This window comes from Eurosta solidaginis, chromosome 5 (genome assembly GCF_040869045.1).
Source record: "Eurosta solidaginis isolate ZX-2024a chromosome 5, ASM4086904v1, whole genome shotgun sequence".
In the NCBI taxonomy this organism is placed as follows: domain Eukaryota; kingdom Metazoa; phylum Arthropoda; class Insecta; order Diptera; family Tephritidae; genus Eurosta; species Eurosta solidaginis.
Window position 1 is genome coordinate 172,478,425 of NC_090323.1, and position 19,774 is coordinate 172,498,198.

Here is a 19,774-nt window from a genome sequence, read left to right on the forward strand (position 1 = left end):
CATCGTCCTAGAATCTAAGCCCCTACTAAATTTCGCAAGGATTGCTAAATTTTTGTTCGACTTATGGCATTAAAAGTATCCTAGACAAATTAAATGAAAAAGGGCGGAGCCACGCCCATTTTGAAATTTTCTTTTATTTTTGTATTTTATTGCACCATATCATTACTGGAGTTGAATGTTGACATAATTTACTTATATACTGTAAAGATGTTAAATTTTTTGTTAAAATTTGACTTAAAAAAAAATTTTTTTTTTAAAGTGGGCGTGGTCGTTCTCCGATTTTGCCAATTTTTAATAAGCACGCATATAGTAATAGGAGTAACATTCCTGCCAAATTTCATCATGATTGAAGATCAACGACTGCCAAATCACAGCTTGCAAAACTTTTAAATTACCTTCTTTTAAAAGTGGGCGGGCCACGCCCATTGTCCACAGTTTTATTAATTTTCTATTCTGCGTCATAAGTTCAACTCACCTACCAAGTTTCATCGCTTTTTCCGTCTTTGGTAATGAATTATCGCACTTTTTCGGTTTTTCGAAATTTTCGATATCGAAAAAGTGGGCGTGGTTATAGTCCGATATCGTTCGTCTTACATAGCAATCTGAGATGAGTGCCCAGGAACCTACGTACCAAATTTCATCAAGATGCCTCAAAATTTACTCATGTTATCATGTTAACGGACAGACGGACGGACGTACATGGCTCAATCAAATTTTTTTTCGATCCTGATGATTTTGATATATGGAAGTCTATATCTATCTCGATTCATTTATACCTGTACAACCAACCGTTATCCAATCAAAGTTAATATACTCTGTGAGCTCTGCTCAACTGAGTATAATTATTATAGTCATAACTATGTAATAACTCTTACTGTGAAAACGAGTACTTACAGATAATTTCCTAAATTTAATTTTCGTCATATAAGGTGAGACAGAGAGATCAGAAGATATTTGCGGTTGCCGAAATCAATTTGCGGCGACCACAGCAGCACTCAACAGAAATAATTGGAGTGTATCCAACGTTATGAAATCTGAAATCCAGCTGTGGTACTGAGCGTGCGCATTGGTTTTGGCAGTATTTTGCTGGACACTGCAGCTGGCAGCTGGAAATTTCTGGCGGTGTTTGGTTGCACTTTTTTCTGCATTTTAATATAAAATATATTTTTGCAATGATCGTGATTTGTATATTTCTATCGTTAACCATCATATCAGCTGTTAATTATATGAAAACGCGTAGGAAACGTGCGCTTATCACTAATATCAGTGGTCCTTTGGCATTACCGTTAATTGGGTCGGTGCATAAGTTTTTGTTGCTTACGCCACAAAGTAAGTTGGCTAATAAGTGTGTTGGTGTTTTTTTTTTTTTTTTTTGTGGAGTGGTTATATGATTTTACATAAACTGTAGATGCATACATAAAACCCTTTTTGCAGTAAAATTGAAGCAACTGTGAAATGATTAGAGTCAGCTTGGCCTGACTAATCAGAACAATGCACGAAGTGTTTGAGGGCGGACAGTGCCAAATAATGCTTCTACGGTGGGTTGATCACTGTTCGCCGAAGTTGCTTGGGGCAATTCGGGCGTAGACAAACAAGTGAAGGTGTCCAATGGTCTGAGTAAGCAGAGGAGAATCTCGTGACAACATCAACATAGAGCTACAATAGCGGTTCGGGGCGAAGGAGCGAGTAACAGTGGCGAAATGTGTGCATAGGTGATGGCGCATGGTTTTTGGAGTTGCAGGCTTTACCTTTTGCAGTGGTAGCATCTACAGGGGTGCTCGAAAGATGCTCGTTCGGAGGGCTTACTTACACACCAACGCTGCGGGAAGTAATACTCGCCCAAGCACTACTATACGTAGAAATAGAGCAGTTCAAAGAACCCCTGTGTAGCACAATTTATAGTTTTTTCAACGCAATTGTAAACTTCACCTACCAGTAGCGAATCCCGGTTATCAAGCAGGCGGGGATTACGAGACTTCAAATTCTACATGAAAGGATGTGGTTGAATGACCTAGAATGCTTAACGTGACCATATCAAACTGTTGCCGAGATTGTCAGGCTTGTACCTTAATGATGCTATTTTGTTGAGCCTAGCGGATAAATATCCGGTAAATGACGATTAGTATCGATAAAACTGCCTAAAACCTTCGAGGAGTGTTTTTATCGCTAGAAGAGAATGAAGATGATTCTATCACAGGTAAAAAGTTATGTCATCTCGCAATAGGGCTAAATTGAAAGAGAAGATCTAAATCTCAGAACTTTCGGGATATGATACCCTCAAGGAGATAGTCTTTGAGAAAAGATTTAGGGTAAGGCCGGGTGAAAAAACAACTCGCATTGCCAGAAGATTAAAAAGCATACTATCTCACTCAATCGTGTGGTATACATTCATTGATAATCTGCATACCCTTCCCAAGTTTCTTGATACACGTACTTTTTTGTCAGGCTGTTCACCAAACTCCAGATGGACAGGCGTGCACATCTCAAAGAGCCTGATCCTTCAGAGAGCCGATTGTTGGTAGACATCTGCCACTTATGATGACTGAAATGTCATCTGCATTTTTTATGGGTTTGAATGGTCTTCAGTGCCACCGTCTCAGCAATTGCTTGATGACCAGCGCCCACAGCATTGGTGATAATAACCCAGGAAGGGAGTAAAAGCTAAAGATACAACGGTAGACTTTGGTGTGCACGCATGAGTTACGGAGTTAGGGTTGAATGGAAGGCACCGTGCAGTCACAGAGACAACAAGCCCCAACTTACTTTAACCAGAGAAAATGCTAAGATAGAGAAATTGCAGGGACGAAAAATAGTGTGAAGCAAGATTCACAAAACTCTAGTAGGTCACATTCACCACTTACCACAGCAGAATTTGTTAAACTACCACTGTCTGCAGTTATAATTTAACAATTATTTGTACACTTTTTATTCAGCTAATGTGTTCAGAATTTACAATTTTACACTCTAAAACGACAATCGGTGTATTTTGTGTGCTTAAATAATGTTAAAAATCGTGTTAAAATTTGTGGTGTGGTGGAAGTTACCTACTAGAATTTTGTGAAGCTCCGCTGCTTTCCACTGAAGTTCGCGCATGCAACATCTTTATCTTCAAAGATTTTTGCTTTAACAGAGTGACGCTGTCGTCGTCCATGCTTCCACGAATTGCACGTCGACCTGAAAGCGGAAGTGCACCAGCCAAGGAAGGAAGGAGAGGGTTGCCTTAAGAGGCATCATTCCGCGAGTTCTACACTTTTTGTTAGTTACACTGTTCTTGTGTATCGTGCTATTAGCACGGTATCTTATCAGAAGCAAATCCCTCTGATCGAACATTATCCGTTATTGTTTGTTAAAAAAAAACTTTACTAACGTTATTTCTAACCTCCTGTTTTCAAACCTCTACAAAAACCAAGTTACAAGCCGAAAGTGATTTTTTTGCGTTTCTTTTCTTGCAGATTTTCTCACCAAGTCGCGCAATTATCTCAACAAATTTGGAACACTCTCACACTGTTGGCTTTTCGAGCGGCTCTTCGTGCTCACCGCAGACTATGAGTTTGTGACGCAGCTTTTGCATAGCACAGATCATCTTACAACAGGCTATAACAATCTGCTGCAACCGGTCTTTGGCAATGGCATGCTAAGACGAGATGGTGAAGAATGGCAGCAGCGCCGCCAACTGATCACACACGGGCTGCAACCACAGACGACGCTAAACGATTTTGTGCAAGTATTTGCGACACAAGCGGATGTTCTCTGCGAACAACTGCGTGTGGAGTGTGATGGCAAAAGTAGTTTCGATATCCAACCATATGTAGAGATAGCCGTCTATGATGTGTTGAGTGCGACTGTGTTAGGTGTGGAAGGGAGAGCACCACAATCACAGCAAGTGAAACCAGTGAAGTTGGAATATGCGAAAGCAGTTTTTGCGTGAGTTCTTCTTTTGTTTTTTCTGCCGTAGAAGCATACGCTTACAAAAAATTGCATAATGTATTTTTGTTTTATCATTTTAGACTCATTGACTTAATTACATCACGTTTTCTTAGCTTACATTCCGCAAACTATACAATTTATAGCATACTCTGCCCACTACAGAAGCGACGCCAGCGTTATCTATTGAATACAATTAATCGTATCAACAATGATTTGATATCTGATCAACGTGCAGCTGCAGCCGCTGGTGATAAAACAAGTGAAGAGACTTATACGATTCAAGTCAATGATGAGTCACACAACGAAATGCGTTCAACTCAACGGCATGGCACGCTTTTGAAAATATTATGCGCTGCTCACATAGCCGGTGAGCCGCTGAGTAATGCGGAAATTTGTGATGAGTTGAATACGTTCATTTTGCAAGGTTGTCTTCTTACGCCGGCCGCAATTTCATTTGCTCTTGTGATGATTGCGCGACATCCAAGCGTGCAGCAAAAATTACTTACAGAATTGCGTGAAATTTGGCCCAAAGGTACAAATGTGTGCGACTTTACAATGGATAATTTATTAAAATTGAAATATCTGGAAAACGTCATTAATGAAACACTGAGACTATATCCACCGCAGCCGATTATAGCGCGTGATTTGAAGCATAATTTCAATTATAGTAAGAGAGATTCGCTATTTTTGTCTTTTCTTTATACAAAACATGTCTATAGCTCACTAAATTGTCTATTATGTGTACTCTCCCCTTATATTTGCAGCTCATTCTCAGTACAAAGATGGCGTTCTACCTGCTGAATCTGAGATTTATATAAATGTTTTTGAAATGCTTCGCCTTCCCGAAAGCTTCGCAGATCCTGAGTGCTTTCGTCCTGAGCGTTTTGATGCTGCGTTAACTAATGCGAGTACAGATATGGTGGCATGGGGTCTAGGACCGCGTAATTGTGTTGCTAAAAAGTGCACTATGTTGCTAATGAAAACTGTGATTGCCCAACTTCTGTTGGCTTATGAAATCTTACCTTTTGGTGAAGAATTGCGTTTGGAAGTGAAAATTGTTCTGAGATCTTCAAATGGCTGGCAAGTGGGATTAAGAGCGCATGATGATTAGATTAATTAATTAATTAGTATAAGGTATAAGGCCAGTTTAATCTCGAAATTTCAGCCGCTTAGGGAATTGAGAAGTTTTAAGCCCTGAGTACCCATTTTTTCCTTCGGTTCAAGGAGGTTTTCAATGTACATACCATTATAGTTTATAAATAAATGTATACATATAATTTTTCGGTTTGACAGCACTGTATGTAGGTTGTCTATACAGCTGACTAATGTCGGCCAAGGGGAACACACCTTTCTCAAGGTCATTGAATTTGTGTCGGCTCACTTTATTCTCGATGGGAGAGTTCCGGAAATCTGCCCAAATTTTCCCACTGAGGCCGCAACCTTGAAGAGATATCATGGCCTTGTGAGACAGCAATACCACAGCGACCCTCAAATCCGGAACATTTACTTGATAAGCCATGGACAACCGTAAAGCCCCCCTCGAGCCCGACAGCGCAAAATAAATAAATATACATCACCGCTGACGATAAAGTTCTGCCCTACGCGAGGAAATGTGTGAGCGCTTTCTGTTGTGATTATTTACTAACAGCATAGTGATGCCAACATTCGCCACAGTAAAGACTTTGTATACCTTTAAACCAGTCGAAAACCCTTCTCGCTTCAATGCATTGTTACTAGTTTTCCAACTGCAATATCCCACTTGTCCATACGAAAACGCACGTCTTTAATGTTTTCTGGCTTACACAACCTACATTTTTCAACTTTTCTTTCGAACAAACATTTTGCTAACTTTTACCGCACTTTTTACTCCATTGGCTCACCCCAACTCCTGACCTATCAAACTCATGAGCCTTATTGTGCTGGGTTGCATCGCCTATCTGAACAGAACCTTTGAATCATCTTTCCTCGTCTCTAAGCAATGTTCGGAGCTAGTGGGAGGTGAAATGTCTCATAAATCGGCCACTTATTTGGTCTCTACTATTCTTGTACGTCACATTTCCTTGCTCTCGTTGTAGGTAGCATACCCAACTTGGACTGCATTTGCCTTGGGCATTCAATCGATTGTTGTCTAAAACTCTTTGTTTTCCAGTTACTTGTGGTTTCCCTAGTGCGAGCCTTTGTGAGTCCACAGAAAGGTTCTGCACATAGATCATTAAGGACTCCATCGCATTCAACCAGTAGCCTAAAATTAAATGGGGAAGACTTGAAGGCACGTAAGGCTGCCTGCCTGTCTGACATAATGAGGATAAACCTCTTCGTAGATATTCTTTACCGCAAACTTCTAATGCATAAATTTCTGTCTAAAAATAGTGAGGCAGCTTCCAATCGATATCGATTTCTTGAAGTTCAGCCCATAGATGTCACCTGGCGTTTTTACGACATCAACCATCCGTGAACCGGACCTTTGCATCAGGGTCGGTATATGCGTGCCTTGATTACCAAAGTGTTCTGTCCAATACCAAGTACATCCTTCGATTGACTTATCCAGACTGCAGGCCGGCAAACGCGCAAATAAACATAAACATAGTGCGCCTTACATTACCATCGCCGGCAAAGAGGATGAAGAAGCCATCAATTATGCTAAAACATCAAAAGCAATAAGCTGCACGGAATTGCCATGTCGATGTTAGAAGACTTGGCAATAAGGGATGCAGCTACCTGTCGCTTATTTTCAATTTGTCTTTGTCAAACTTTGTCATTCCTGAAAAATGGAAAGTCGTGATGGTGGAACCGCTACTAAAGCCTGAGAAACCAGCTAGTAAGACTCAAATAGTTCAATATATTCCTGTAGTTAGTAATAAAGACATTTAGGAACGCTACATATAAACCAATCACAATTAAACGCGCGGCACGTCAGGATGATGTCCTATACCCATTTTTGTGCAATTGTTATCCTTTCCCACCAGAAAGAGTTACCATTGTTTTCTACGCCAATGACTGCACAGTAACAGCAACAGGCTTTTCCACTAATAAGCTAGTATTCTGTTAAATTTACCACTATCTCCTAGTCTCTCAAGTTTTTTCGCCTGATGTAACTTGGCAATATCACCGACCAAGTCTTCGGCGACCTCACTTACGATGTGGATGTGTAAAATTTCGCAAAATTGGACATCCACGTCGATGGCACTACGGCTCCGACTGCCTCTCATCTTAAAACATTATAACTTTGCCGCGCGTTGAACCGCAACTGCACCTAAAGTGCAGAGCCACAGCAAAATGTCAAAGTCTCTCGCTGAAAGCACTTCGGTTCAAGGCCATAGCTACATTTAGAAACTTGACCAGCCGAATGGCTGCTGAGTTTAAAAGAAACATACTGAAGAAAGCTGCCGGCTGTTAAAACACCGCCCTCAGCACAGCCACGGGATATTTTCTTATGGCGCAAGAATGTCATCTACACAAAGAGACGGCAATACTCTCCATAAAGGAGGGAATAGAAAGGCTGAACAAACAGTTTTTTTTAAAAATGCAGAAAGCTGGACATCTTGTTGAACAGGATTCGCCTCCCAGGGACATAAGGACTCATCTCCGCAAGCACTTTGAAAAAATCCGGCACATAAGACCCATTTAAACCAAATCATTAACAGGCCTCCAGCCTCACCCAAAAAGAGTCGACGAAATTCCATGCCGATAAAGGCTCGATGAACCTCGTCCTCAGCGTCCAGTGCCCTATACCCGCAGTTAAGGAAAGCAGACTTCCGCGGGAAACTTGCGTCACTTTGTCAAAACTTCGATCTGGATACGGCGATATGCTAAACTTTAACTTATCTAGAACCAACCGCGACGTACGCAATGTATGCTCTGCGTGTAATGTGCTTCCACATGATACCAACCATCTTTTTAATTTGAAGGTGGAATCATCGTCTCAAACAACAATGTCTTTTTAGTCTAACCCTAGTAAATAAGCAAATCCTTATATAAAAAAATGAATAAATATAGCATCTACTTATCTAACGGCGGCCACCGTGGTGTGATGGTAGCGTGCTCCGCCTACAGCACCGTATGCCCTGGGTTCACACCCCGGACAAAGCAACATCAAAATTTTAGAAATATGGTTTTTCAATTAGAAGAAAATTTTTCTAAGCGGGGTCGCCCCTCGGCAGTATCTGGCAAGCGCTCCGAGTGTATTTCTGCCATGAAAAGCTCTCAGTCGGAGTCAGAGTCGGCATAAAACATGTAGGTCCCGTCCGGCCAATTTGTAGGGAAAATCAAGAGGAGCACGACACAAATTGGAAGAGAAGCTCGGCCTTAGATCTCTTCGGAGGTTGTCGCGCCTTACATTTATTTATTTTTTTTTACTTATCTACTACCTGTTTATTATACACTTTTATTAACGAAATGTTGAAGAGTTGGTATTGACTAATTACATATGGACTACACACATATGTTGTGATGGCTTTCGGGTATTTTACCTTCCTTACTCTCTAATTCTCCAAGAGTTATGGTTATGGGTTTGTTTCGGGATATGATCACTTATCATATCAACCAATCAGAAGTGATCTACGTAATAAGGTATTAAGCCCATCAACTCTTAAAATGAACATACTGTTACGAATATTAGCAAAACTAAGGGGTGCTGCTATCTCTAAGCCGATGCTAAACAGTGATATCATGCACATCCATAGATCAATCATTATGTATCTACATAAACAAAACAATAATTGCGTCTACACATATGTGCCATGTACGTATACGAGCAGCGGAGAGTCAATCCACAAACACATGAAAGTATGCAATGAGGGCAGCTATAGAATCGTGCAATTGTAGTTAAAGCTGAGAAGTTTGAGAGCTGATGGCAACTAGTAGACTCTGGAAGCGCCTAAAATATGTGAACGTTGAAATCAGAGAGTATAAACGGCAGCAAATGTAGAGGCGCTGGAATTCAGTTTGATTTGAGCTATCAAGCAGTTATTGGTTAAGCACGCAATCTGGCGGGCAATAGTAGAGTTTCATTTGAACTATCAATCAGTTTGGTTATTAAGCCAGCTAGTGAAAAGTATAAGTGTTATTGTGAAGTACTTTAATAAAGGCCATTTTTCCATTATTCAATATTGGATTTATTTATTCAACAGTTTAGTGACTCGAACTTAGCAGAAGGGCAAATAAGAGGATTTGCAAGTAAAATCGTTACAATACCTTTTTCTTTCGTTATCCAACCCTGCCATTGCATGCCAGAACAGCTGAGAAAGAGAGAATAATGCGGTGTGATACGGAAAAAGTTTATTTTGGCTCGGCCATTTTGATCGGCGCATCGCCAAGGAGACACATTTATCAAGAGGATACAAATAAATTGTTTAACCATAAAAGTTTGTTTTTTAAATCGGGTTTTCTGTGCGTAATCATTGAAAATTACGGAAAAAGTTTAACGCGTTTGTACTGCGAAAAGCCACAGGAGCTTTTCAACGTTTAAATTTTGGGAAAAAATGCGATTCCTTTATGCAAGGAAATATTTTCCTATCGAGGAGAGTGCCGCTCGCCATTTTGACATTCCTTGGCAATAAATCTGCCAACCGACTCGCCAAAGAGGCAAAATTAATTGATCTAGGCGATCCTGAAGGCAAGGTGTGAATGGAGATGGTTTTTACATAGATTTTGGTTGGGTATGGGAAAGTTGCCAGTAACTCTCAATAAAAGCTAGGGTAGGGATTGAGAATATATTAAGAGTAGTAACACCTGATCCTGCGGAGGAGCTAATGTATACATTTTTTGTTGATGCACACCTCTCCTTCGGCATAGTTCTTTTTTTTTTTGTTGTGTGTTACGACCTTCACCTTAGGTTTTCCATTTCTCTGCTGTAAGAAGTCCTTCGATTTCCGCCTAGTGCATGAAATATTGTGGTTATATATAGATGCTCATACTAGGGTGGATCGCAGCAAGAACCCCGACCTCCCGAGTGACTAAGCCCGGTTAATGCAAGCATGCACGCCCGCTCCGAGCTCCCTAGTGTCAGTTGAAGACTGAAGCAGCAAGTATTAGTTATATATTAACAATGTACATACATACACATGTACGCTCAGCGCATGCGCGTGCAATAATGGCTGTATAAGTTTCAATAGAATTTCATTAATTGGTATGTTGCATGAAATTTCATTTTTATCAGATACGTTCCACAATGTTGCTGCAGCATGTTGACATCACAATAACTCTGACAAAAGAGTTAAGCTGGAGTCATTGGTGCCGTTTGTCGTATCGCTGTAGTCGTATCCCTAACTTAACTCTATACGATACATTGTGATCGATTATTGGTGCGGTAACCGTAAACAGCTGACTGACTGCAAAAAATTGTAAACAATACATTTTGGGGAAATTAGTAATTGTGGTGCGAAATTTAAAATATTGTTTATTCCCTCTATATTTTTGGCGAATGTGAGTTATATATGTATATCATTTATAAACTTTGTGTATGTACTTTTTATTATAATTTACATAAAAGCAAGGCGCGAAATCAAAAATGTCCAGTGACGAAGAAATAGACTCTTTATTCCTTTCAATTATGGGTTTGTACGCTCAAAGAAGGAAATTAGTGTACAAAAGGCGGTGGCGATATAACCCCATCAATAACAATCGTAATGAAAGCGGTTATCACCGAAAATCCTTCCTTAAAATAAAGAAAATGGATGAAGACCAATTTTTTGCGCACACCAGAATGACTCGTCCGGTTTATGAAGTTTTTTTGAATTTAATGTCTCCATCGGTTCGCAAGCCAAGAGAGCAAATTCATGCGGAAGAACGGTTGTCTATCACCCTTCAGTAATTATTTCTGGTAATAGTCTAGTTGGGGGGTCGACTGCTAATACGCTACCAAAAATATCGAGTGAGGTGTCGAAATACACGTATTGACCTCGACAACATTAATCCGAAGGCGGAAAAGACAAATTTTGTCTATGTCCGGAGATATTTGCAGTTGAACTTGGCGATTTTCATGTGGTTGTTGTTGTGTTTGTACCCACAAAAAAAATTGTGCATCACCGTAGCGGTAACCGCGGTTATACCACTCACCCGGACTTGGCATGGCGTAGCCCAGGGTTATTTTTTATAAGCGCGGCCGAAGGCCGCCAACGCAGAAAGGTGTTCTGCGCAAAAATAATATAGATCCGACCCCCGGTTTCGGAGGTATCCGCGGGTCTTTTTTCGGTTTTTCGTTAATATCTTTTGAACGCGTTAAAATTTTTATTTTCCGCCTTCGGATTATTAATAATCAAAACGCGTCGTTTGACACCAATCTCGATATTTTTGGTAGTGTATTATCAGTCGACCCCTCAACTAGACTAATTCTAGTACTGTTTATACCAACTATTTTAAAAAATTACGATGAATTTTCTCTGACCAACAACAATGATAAAAATCAGGTATAGGAAATTTAGCCATTTAAAATTTAATTTTGTTCATGAGTTGTATGAAAAAATTACCCAACAACAAAAAAATTCTGAAAAATCAGCGAAACTTTTTATCTAGTTCAAACTTGTACATTATCACACTAAAATTGAATGGGCTACAAAACTCCATCCCCCAAAATTTTCTAAAGATCCAGGAAAAAAAGTTGAACATTTTAATGGCCATTTTTCTAATTTTGATTAGCCCTCCTGAACCTTGTCTGAAATTAAAAAAATTTTTAATGTCGTTTCTGTTATACATTTCTCTATATTTTAAATAAAAATTATTAAAAATTCATTTTGTTCTTAATTCGTCGAAATATACTAAATTAAATGTTATTATTATTATTTTGAACACCACTGTACTTTTGACCTACATACAGTGTCGGACAATTTTAGTAAATTTTTTTTTTTAAATATCACTTAAGGTATAAGTAATACTATTCCAACTGATGCTCCAAAATTCGCACAAAATTCAGCAAACATCTGCAAATTTTGCCTTAGATTTTGAACTTTTTACTCGCGGTCTTTAGAAAAATTCTGATTATGCAGTTTTGTGGCCCATTCAATTTGAGTATAATAAAGTGAAAGTCTCAAGTTTTTCAGACATTCGCATTTTTTCCATACCAAAAAAATTTATTTTCGTTATATGGAGAAAAAATTCACAAAAAAAAAAAATTACCAAAAATCAATGGGATTTCTGATCTACTTGAGACTTGCACTTAATTACACTCAAATTGAAAGGGCCACAAAACTGCATACTCAGAATTTTTCTGAAGACCGTGAGTAAAAAGTTCACAATGTAAGGCAAAATTTGCATATGTTTGCTGAATTTTGTGCGAATCTTGGAGCATCAGTTGGAACAGTATTAGTTAGACCTTAAATGATACCAAGCTTCGGATAAAGAAACTTACTTAATTGTAAAAAATGAACGTTTTCAACTGTCCCAAATGTTTTGTCCGATGATGTACATATGTATATTTTTATTTTACATATAACTTATTAAAATTTCAGTCTTTTGGTATTTAGGTATTGTACTTTGATTTAGGTACGTTGTAAAAAAGTTAATATTAAAAACTAAAAGTAAACAAATAAAAAAGGCACTTCATTTTACATAGGAACGAAAAATAATCACAAGAATAAAAATTGAATAAAGAATTAAAAAATTGAATAAAAAAATGTTGTTATTAATAAACTATAGTTTGTGGTTCAACGTGAACGTAGTCTTAGACTGTGGGCTCATAGCATATTTCATACTGCGCTTCGTCGTGCTCTTCAATTTGAGCCTGCATAACTATTTCAGTGCAGCGCTGCATCACCATTGCCTGTCTTGACTCCCTTAACTTGGAAATTGCTGAGCACATCATCAACCGAAATCCACGCACATCTGAGCTGAACTCTTCGCGACGAGCCTTGCGTTCACATACTTCCTTGAACGTTTTTACTGTATCAAGGATAGCAGCGTCTAAATCATCACGTTTATCAGCAGCTCGTTTTCGTCGAGACGTTGACGGTGCAGACGAATCTGTTGAAACCTCAGCGGGCGGAACTGCTGATGGCTCAACTGGCGGAATACTGATTGGTGCATGCTCAGATGGCGTAATTGTTGAAGGCTCAGAGGCCGGTGGCTGAGCTGAAGGAATTGGAGAACACTGTGGAGTGGGTGTACTACAGATGAGGGGCTCGGAAAAACCTAAACATACTTCCTTTGAACCACAATCAAGCATTTGAGAGCTTTGCCGCATTCTGTTAAAAAAAATTTTGATAATATGAATACACAAAATGCTAATACACTTAACCACATTACTTACGGCCTAGGAACAATGTGCCCTCTTAAAAATTGGAGACTTTCCATCAGCTCCCACTGTCTTCCGTTAACAGCACCACTTCCAGAAGCTCTGTTTGAATTGCGCAATTCTTTACCAAAGCGGTCCCTGAGGTTTCCCCATCGCTTCATCGCTACGCTTTCTGTAGTGATGGAATGTATTTAAGGATGTATGTATATATGTACATATCTAAATAATAACGAAGAAGTTACCATCAACTCCTAGATTACTCCCAATTTTTATCCACGGTAGTCTCTTTTTGTTGGAATCTTTAAAATCTTTGTGTGTCTTGTCATAGAGGCAAGGGCAGTCTCGCACCAGCTGAACTAGATTGTCATCCATTTTACTAAGCTATGAACACAATCTTAATTAATATTTTCTTAAAAAATGTAAAATGATAACTCACTAAACAGCAGAATCCAATAAATGTAGAAACAATCGTAAAATTAAAGCAAAACAAACAATTGAAATAAAGGAAAAAGCTAATCAGCTGTTTATCGTTACGGCGGAAAACCAAAAACCAATTGGTTGGCTACGATACGGTTACGACCTTAGCGTTACGATAAAGCACCAATAATCGATTACATTGATTCTCATAAGGTTGGTCGAATCAGCTGATATTAGCTTACCGATACGGTTACCGATAAAGCACCAATGTCTCCAGCTTTAGCAGCGATACCTGCAGTTCTCATTTACACATTCAACTTTATAGCGTGCAGTCAACTATGGAGAGCGGTAAATTCAAATTATCTCCTGGATAGTGATTATGTAAGGATTGATAATTTATTAACTTTGTCACCTCATCGAAGCTTGCTCTGTAGACATCCCAATAACACTGGGCATGTTTAAGAGATGGCGAGAGGTGCACATGATCGACCAAGCGAGAAAGGCATGAACCTAAGGGGGGGGGGGGGCTGCAAGTGTAACCAAGTTATTTCTATCATTAAAAGGAGAGGATTGCAGACACATGACGGTTATTCTGACTGGACACTGCCAGAAGGCGTCACGTGCCTTTAACTTAGGTTACTATCACTGATAGCAGATTTAACAAGTAAAGGTGTCTAAGATCGGGTGTAACCGAACATTGTATATTCAGCGTGAGCTTCAACTGCACATTTCATTTCATTTACTTTTCTACATAACACGTGGCACTGCCCGTTTAAAAAAAATGCCTCCCCATTTTCTCTTACAATGAAACTTGATAAATGAAATATCATTGATCCAAAACTATTTTTTGCTAAGTTATAACTTAATATTCTAGCCTACGACCCTTTTATACTTGTTTTGTATCTAAGTTGCCGTGGTCTTTAACCAGAAAGGATATGAAAAGTATGTGTACACAATTTCATTACGATATGTTAATTTTTCTTCGAGCTATGCCTCTCGAAACATAGAAAATTGCTTAGTCATAAAAGGGGCGGTGCCACACCCATATTCAAAAATTTTAGTGTTTTCCAATTTAATGTTATAATTCAATTTATAAAGTAAAATTCTGTTGATACAAAGCTCTTTTTCGCTAAGATATAGCTTATTATTTTCGGCTACGATGTTTGTAAAAATATTTTATATAAAAGTGGGCGTGGTTATAACCGATATCGTCCATTTTTTCCAGAAATATTTCCTGCTGTAGGGAAAATTTGTGTACCCAATTTTATTACGATCCGTTAATTTTTCTTCGAGCTATGGCTCCCGAAACATAGAAAAATGCTTAGTCATAAAAGGGGCGGAGCCACGCCCATTTTTTAAAATTTGAAGTTTTTCCTATTTATTGTTATAAATACACTTGGGAAATGAAATACCATTGATATAAAGCTCTTTTTTGCAAAGATATAGCTTATTTTATTCGTCCACGACCCTTTTAAAAATCGTTTATATAAAAGTGGGCGTGGTCCTTAACCAATTTCGTTAATTTTTCTTCAAAGAATTATTTAGAGTAAAGGCAACCTCTCTGCCCAATTTCGTTACGATAGGTTTAACGATTTTTGATTTATGATTAATAATATTTGTAAAATTGATTTTATCACAAGTGGGCGGTGCGACGCCCATTTTAAACATTTTTTTTACAAATTTTTATCGAGAGTCTCAATATCAGTCCACATGTCAAATTTCAACATCCTAGGTGTATTATTTACTAAATTAGTGTGCCAGATTTTTGTGTTTTCCAAAATGTTATATACATAAAAAGTGGGCGTGGTTATCATCCAATTTCGCCCATTTTCAATACCAATCTATTCTGGATTCCAGATAAGCTCGTGTACCAACCTTGATGAAGATGTCTCAAGTTATCGTGTTAACGGACACGGACGGACGGACGTACGGATATGGCTCAATCCAATTTTTATACTCAGTTGAGCATAGCTCACAGAGTATATTAACTTTGATTGGATAACGGTTGGTTGTACAGGTATAAAGGAATCGAGATATATATAGACTTCCATATTTCAAAATCATCAGTATCGAAAAAAAATTCGATTGAGCCATGTCCGTCCGTCCGTCCGTCCGTCTCTCCGTTAACACGATAACTTGAGTAAATTTTGAGGTATCTTGATGAAATTTGGTATGTAGGTTCCTGGGCACTCATCTCAGTTCGCTATTTAAAATGAACGATATCGGACAATAACCACGCCCACTTTTTCGATATCGAAAATTTCGAAAAATCTAAAAAGTGCGATAATTCATTACCAAATACGGATTAAGCGATGAAACTTGGTAAGTTAGTTGAACTTATGACGCAGAATAGAAAAATGGTAAAACTTTGGACAATGGGCGTGGCACCGCCCACTTTTAAAAGAAGGTAATTTAGAAGTTTTGCAAGCTGTTATTTGGCAGTCGTTGAAGATATCATGATGAAATTTGGCAGGAACGTTACTCTTATTACTATATGTCTGCTTAATAAAAATTGGCAAAATCGGAGAACGACCACGCCCACTTTAAAAAAAAAAATTTTTTTTAATTCAAATTTTAAACGAAAAGTTAATATCTTTACAGTATATAAGTAAATTATGCCAACATTCAACTCCAGTAATGATATGGCGCAACAAAATACAAAAATAAAAAAAAATTTCAAAATGGGCCTGGCTCCGCCCTTTTTCATTTAATTTGTCTAGGATACTTTTAATGCCATAAGTCGAACAAACATTTACCAATCCGTTTGAAATTTGGTATGGACATAGATTCTAGGACGATAACTATTTTCTGTGAAAAAGGGCGAAATCGGTTGAAGCCGCGCCCAGTTTTTATACACAGTCGACCGTCTGTCCTTCCGCTCGGCTTTTAACATGATAACTTGAGCAAAAATCGATATATCTTTACTAAACTCAGTTCACGTACTTATCTGAACTCACTTTGTATTGGTGTAAAAAATGGCCGACATCCGACTATGACCACGCCCAATTTCTCGATATCGCAAATTACGAAAAATGAAAAAAATGCCATAATTATATACCAAATACGAAAAAAGGGATGAAACATGGTAATTGTATTAGTCTGTTGACGCAAAATATAACTTTAGAAAAAAACTTGGTAAAATGGGTGTGACACCTACCATATTAAGTAGAAGAAAATGAAAAAGTTTTGCAGGGCGAAATCAAAAGCCCTTGGAATCTTGGAAGGAATACTGTTCGTGGTATTACATATATAAAAAAATTAGCGGTACCCGACAGATGAAGTTCTGGATCACCCTGGTCCACATTTTGGTCGATATCTCGAAAACGCCTTCACATATACAACTAAGGGCCACTCCCTTTTAAAACCCCCATTAATACCTTTAATTTGAAACCCATATCGTACAAACACATTCTAGAGTCACCCCTGGTCCACGTTTATGGCGATATCTTGAAAAGGCGTCCACATATAGAACTAAGGCCCACTCCTTTTTAAAATACTCATTAACACCTCTCATTTGATACCCATATCGTACAAAAAAATTCTAGAGTCAACCCTGGCCCACCTTTATGGCGATAACTCGAAAAGGCATCCACCTATGGAACTAAGGTCCACTCCCTTTTAAAATACTCATTAACACCTTTCATTTGATACCCATATCGTACAAACAAATTCTAGAATCACCCCTGGTCCACCTTTATGGCGATATCTCGAAAAGGCGTCCACCTATAGAACTAAGGCCCACGCTCTTTTAAAATACTCATTAACACCTTTCATTTGAAACCCATATCGTACAAACGAATTCTAGAGTCACCCCTGGTCCACCTTTATGGCGATATCTCGAAAAGGCGTCCACCTGTAGAACTAAGGCCCACGCCCTTTTAAAATACTCATTAATACCTTTCGTTTGATACCCATATTGTACAAACGCATTCTAGGGTCACCCCTGGTCCACGTTTAGATATCTCGAAAAGGCGTCCACATATAGAACTAAGGCCCACTCCCTTTTAAAATACTCATTAACACCTTTCATTTGATACCCATATAATACAAACAAATTCTAGAGTCACCCCTGGTCCACCTTTATGGCGATATCTCGAAAAGGCGTCCACATATAGAACTAAGGCCCACTCCCTTTTAAAATACTCATTAACACCTTTCATTTGAAACCCATATAGTACAAACAAATTCTAGAGTCACCCCTGGTCCACCTTTATGGCGATATCCCTAAATGGCGTCCACATATAGAACTAAGGCCCACTCCCTTTTAAAATACTCATTAACACTTTTCATTTGAAACCCATATAGTACAAACAAATTCTAGAGTCAACCCTGATCCACCTTTATGGCGATATCCCTAAATGGCGTCCACCTATAGAACTATGGCCCACTCCCTCCTTAAATACTCTTTAATACCTTTCATTTGATACACATGTCATACAAACACATTCCAGGGTTACCCTCGGTTCATTTTCCTACATGGTTATTTTCCTTATGTTGCCACCATAGCTCTCAACTGAGTATTTAATGTTCGGTTACACCCGAACTTAACCTTCCTTACTTGTTTTCGATACTGATGATTTTGATATATGGAAGACTATATCTATCTCCATTCCTTTATACCTGTACAACCAACCGTTATCCAATCAAAATTAATATATTCTGTGTGCAAAGCACGCTGAGTATAAAAATGGCGGGTTCGAGGAGGAGACGATCAAACACGTTTTGTGCTCATGCCCTGGCATTGCTTAGCTAAGACTCCAGTTAAGTATTAGGAGTGATACAGTTGTCACATCTAGAAGTAGCAAGGGGCATAGGTCCTAGAAAGCTTATAGTATTTGCCAAGAGGAAGGAGTTTTTCAGTTTGAACCGGCCAGTTAAACCTAACCTTATCTCCGCTTCGCTTCATTGAAAATTTCCATTTACAAAAAGTTGGCATACTTACTGGTCCATTTCAATCATTTTCGCCCACCTGGGTGAATAGCGGGCTTATCCGCATTAAGGTTTGGTTTTCGTACTAGGCGACCAAAATCCACAGGCCCGTGATTCAAGTGCTCAAAGAGATCGTGCTAATGGTAAAAGGTGCTGATATCGGGAAGTGCCAAAAATTCATGCGGTTACAACAAAATCAAAAACAACAACACTTTTTCATTAAAAGATCTCAGTGCTACAGAACCTCTAAATCAAATTTTACTACATTGATGTTATCTAAAGCTTTTGCTAAAAAATGGCCGATCTACTTTCGAATAAACGAACGGATAAACCATAATTTACTCGCGGTAACCCGAGTTATAGTTCAATTGAGGCTAGAGATTTTTTTCTGTGGAGGTTGGTGAACGGTTAGCTCTCTAAAAAGAAAAAGACAATTTTATAATTTTTTTATTTTCGTGTAGACTCCAACCAAAGCCATAGGCTGGACGATTTTTATCATCTTGATAGCTCATGTAAAGCCTACTGAGTCATACCATACTAATAGAATATGAAAGATAATTTATTCAACCAACACCAACCCTAAGAAAAAGTCAAATGGTCTCTGCATTAGAACCAGACAATAGTCGCATCCTTAGCTATAGTCTCTAGGCTAAGCTTACAGAGCTGCCCATAGGCCATACTTTAAGCTTTTAGAAAAAATAGGAAACGGAACTAATTTTTTGCGGTCAAAAGCACCACTAATCTGTATTCGGAGCTGGGTGCTCTACAGTTACCATTCATTGCATTCAAGTATATTTCCTAGGTTGATATCCTATCGACTGACAAGTGGAATATCACTCTATCACTAGATTGAAAACGCCCTATTTCAGAATTTTTTAACAAACGCTCCATCTAACGTCCAAATGTATTAATATTATGCACAAAAAGGGCGCCTTTGAAAAAAAAAAAAATTCTCGAAAAGGTCGTTTTTGAATAAGATTCTGAGTTGGCCTGTTCTTCAAAAAAATTCTGAAATCTTCAGAAGTTAACTGGTCGTTTTTCAAATGGCAGCCGAGATAGGGTGATATTCCACGCAGAGTCGCAATATACCGACCTATTGAAGGCTTTTCATAAAATTCTTCACCAATCCTATAGATAATGATATCAAAATCACATAGATAAAGATATCTAAAACTGAGTATATTTATTATAGCGTTATATTTTTCAGTTGGTAGAAATCTAAATTGTGGAATAGATCCATACATAATCGAAAATTGTAAGCGTAGTTCCCTTGTT

General features: G+C 38.5%; 2 protein-coding genes across 2 annotated transcripts; one reads left to right on the forward strand and one right to left on the reverse strand.

Moving 5' to 3' along the window:
• The first annotated feature begins 1,094 nt into the window (after positions 1–1,094).
• Cyp316a1 (Cytochrome P450 316a1) lies at positions 1,095–5,419 on the forward strand. Its single transcript, XM_067791078.1, has 4 exons — positions 1,095–1,329; positions 3,453–3,924; positions 4,008–4,594; positions 4,692–5,419. Exons 1-4 carry the CDS (start codon positions 1,173–1,175, stop codon positions 5,036–5,038), a joined length of 1,563 nt encoding a protein of 520 aa, XP_067647179.1. The 5' UTR covers positions 1,095–1,172; the 3' UTR covers positions 5,039–5,419.
• Positions 5,420–12,056: 6,637 nt separating this feature from the next.
• LOC137253698 (uncharacterized) lies at positions 12,057–13,818 on the reverse strand. Its single transcript, XM_067791079.1, has 4 exons — positions 13,590–13,818; positions 13,396–13,534; positions 13,169–13,325; positions 12,057–13,103 (listed from the first exon to the last, which is right to left on the reverse strand). The coding sequence occupies exons 2-4, from the start codon at positions 13,523–13,525 to the stop codon at positions 12,584–12,586; spliced, it is 807 nt and encodes a 268-aa protein (XP_067647180.1). The 5' UTR covers positions 13,526–13,534; positions 13,590–13,818; the 3' UTR covers positions 12,057–12,583.
• Between the last annotated feature and the right edge of the window lie 5,956 nt (positions 13,819–19,774).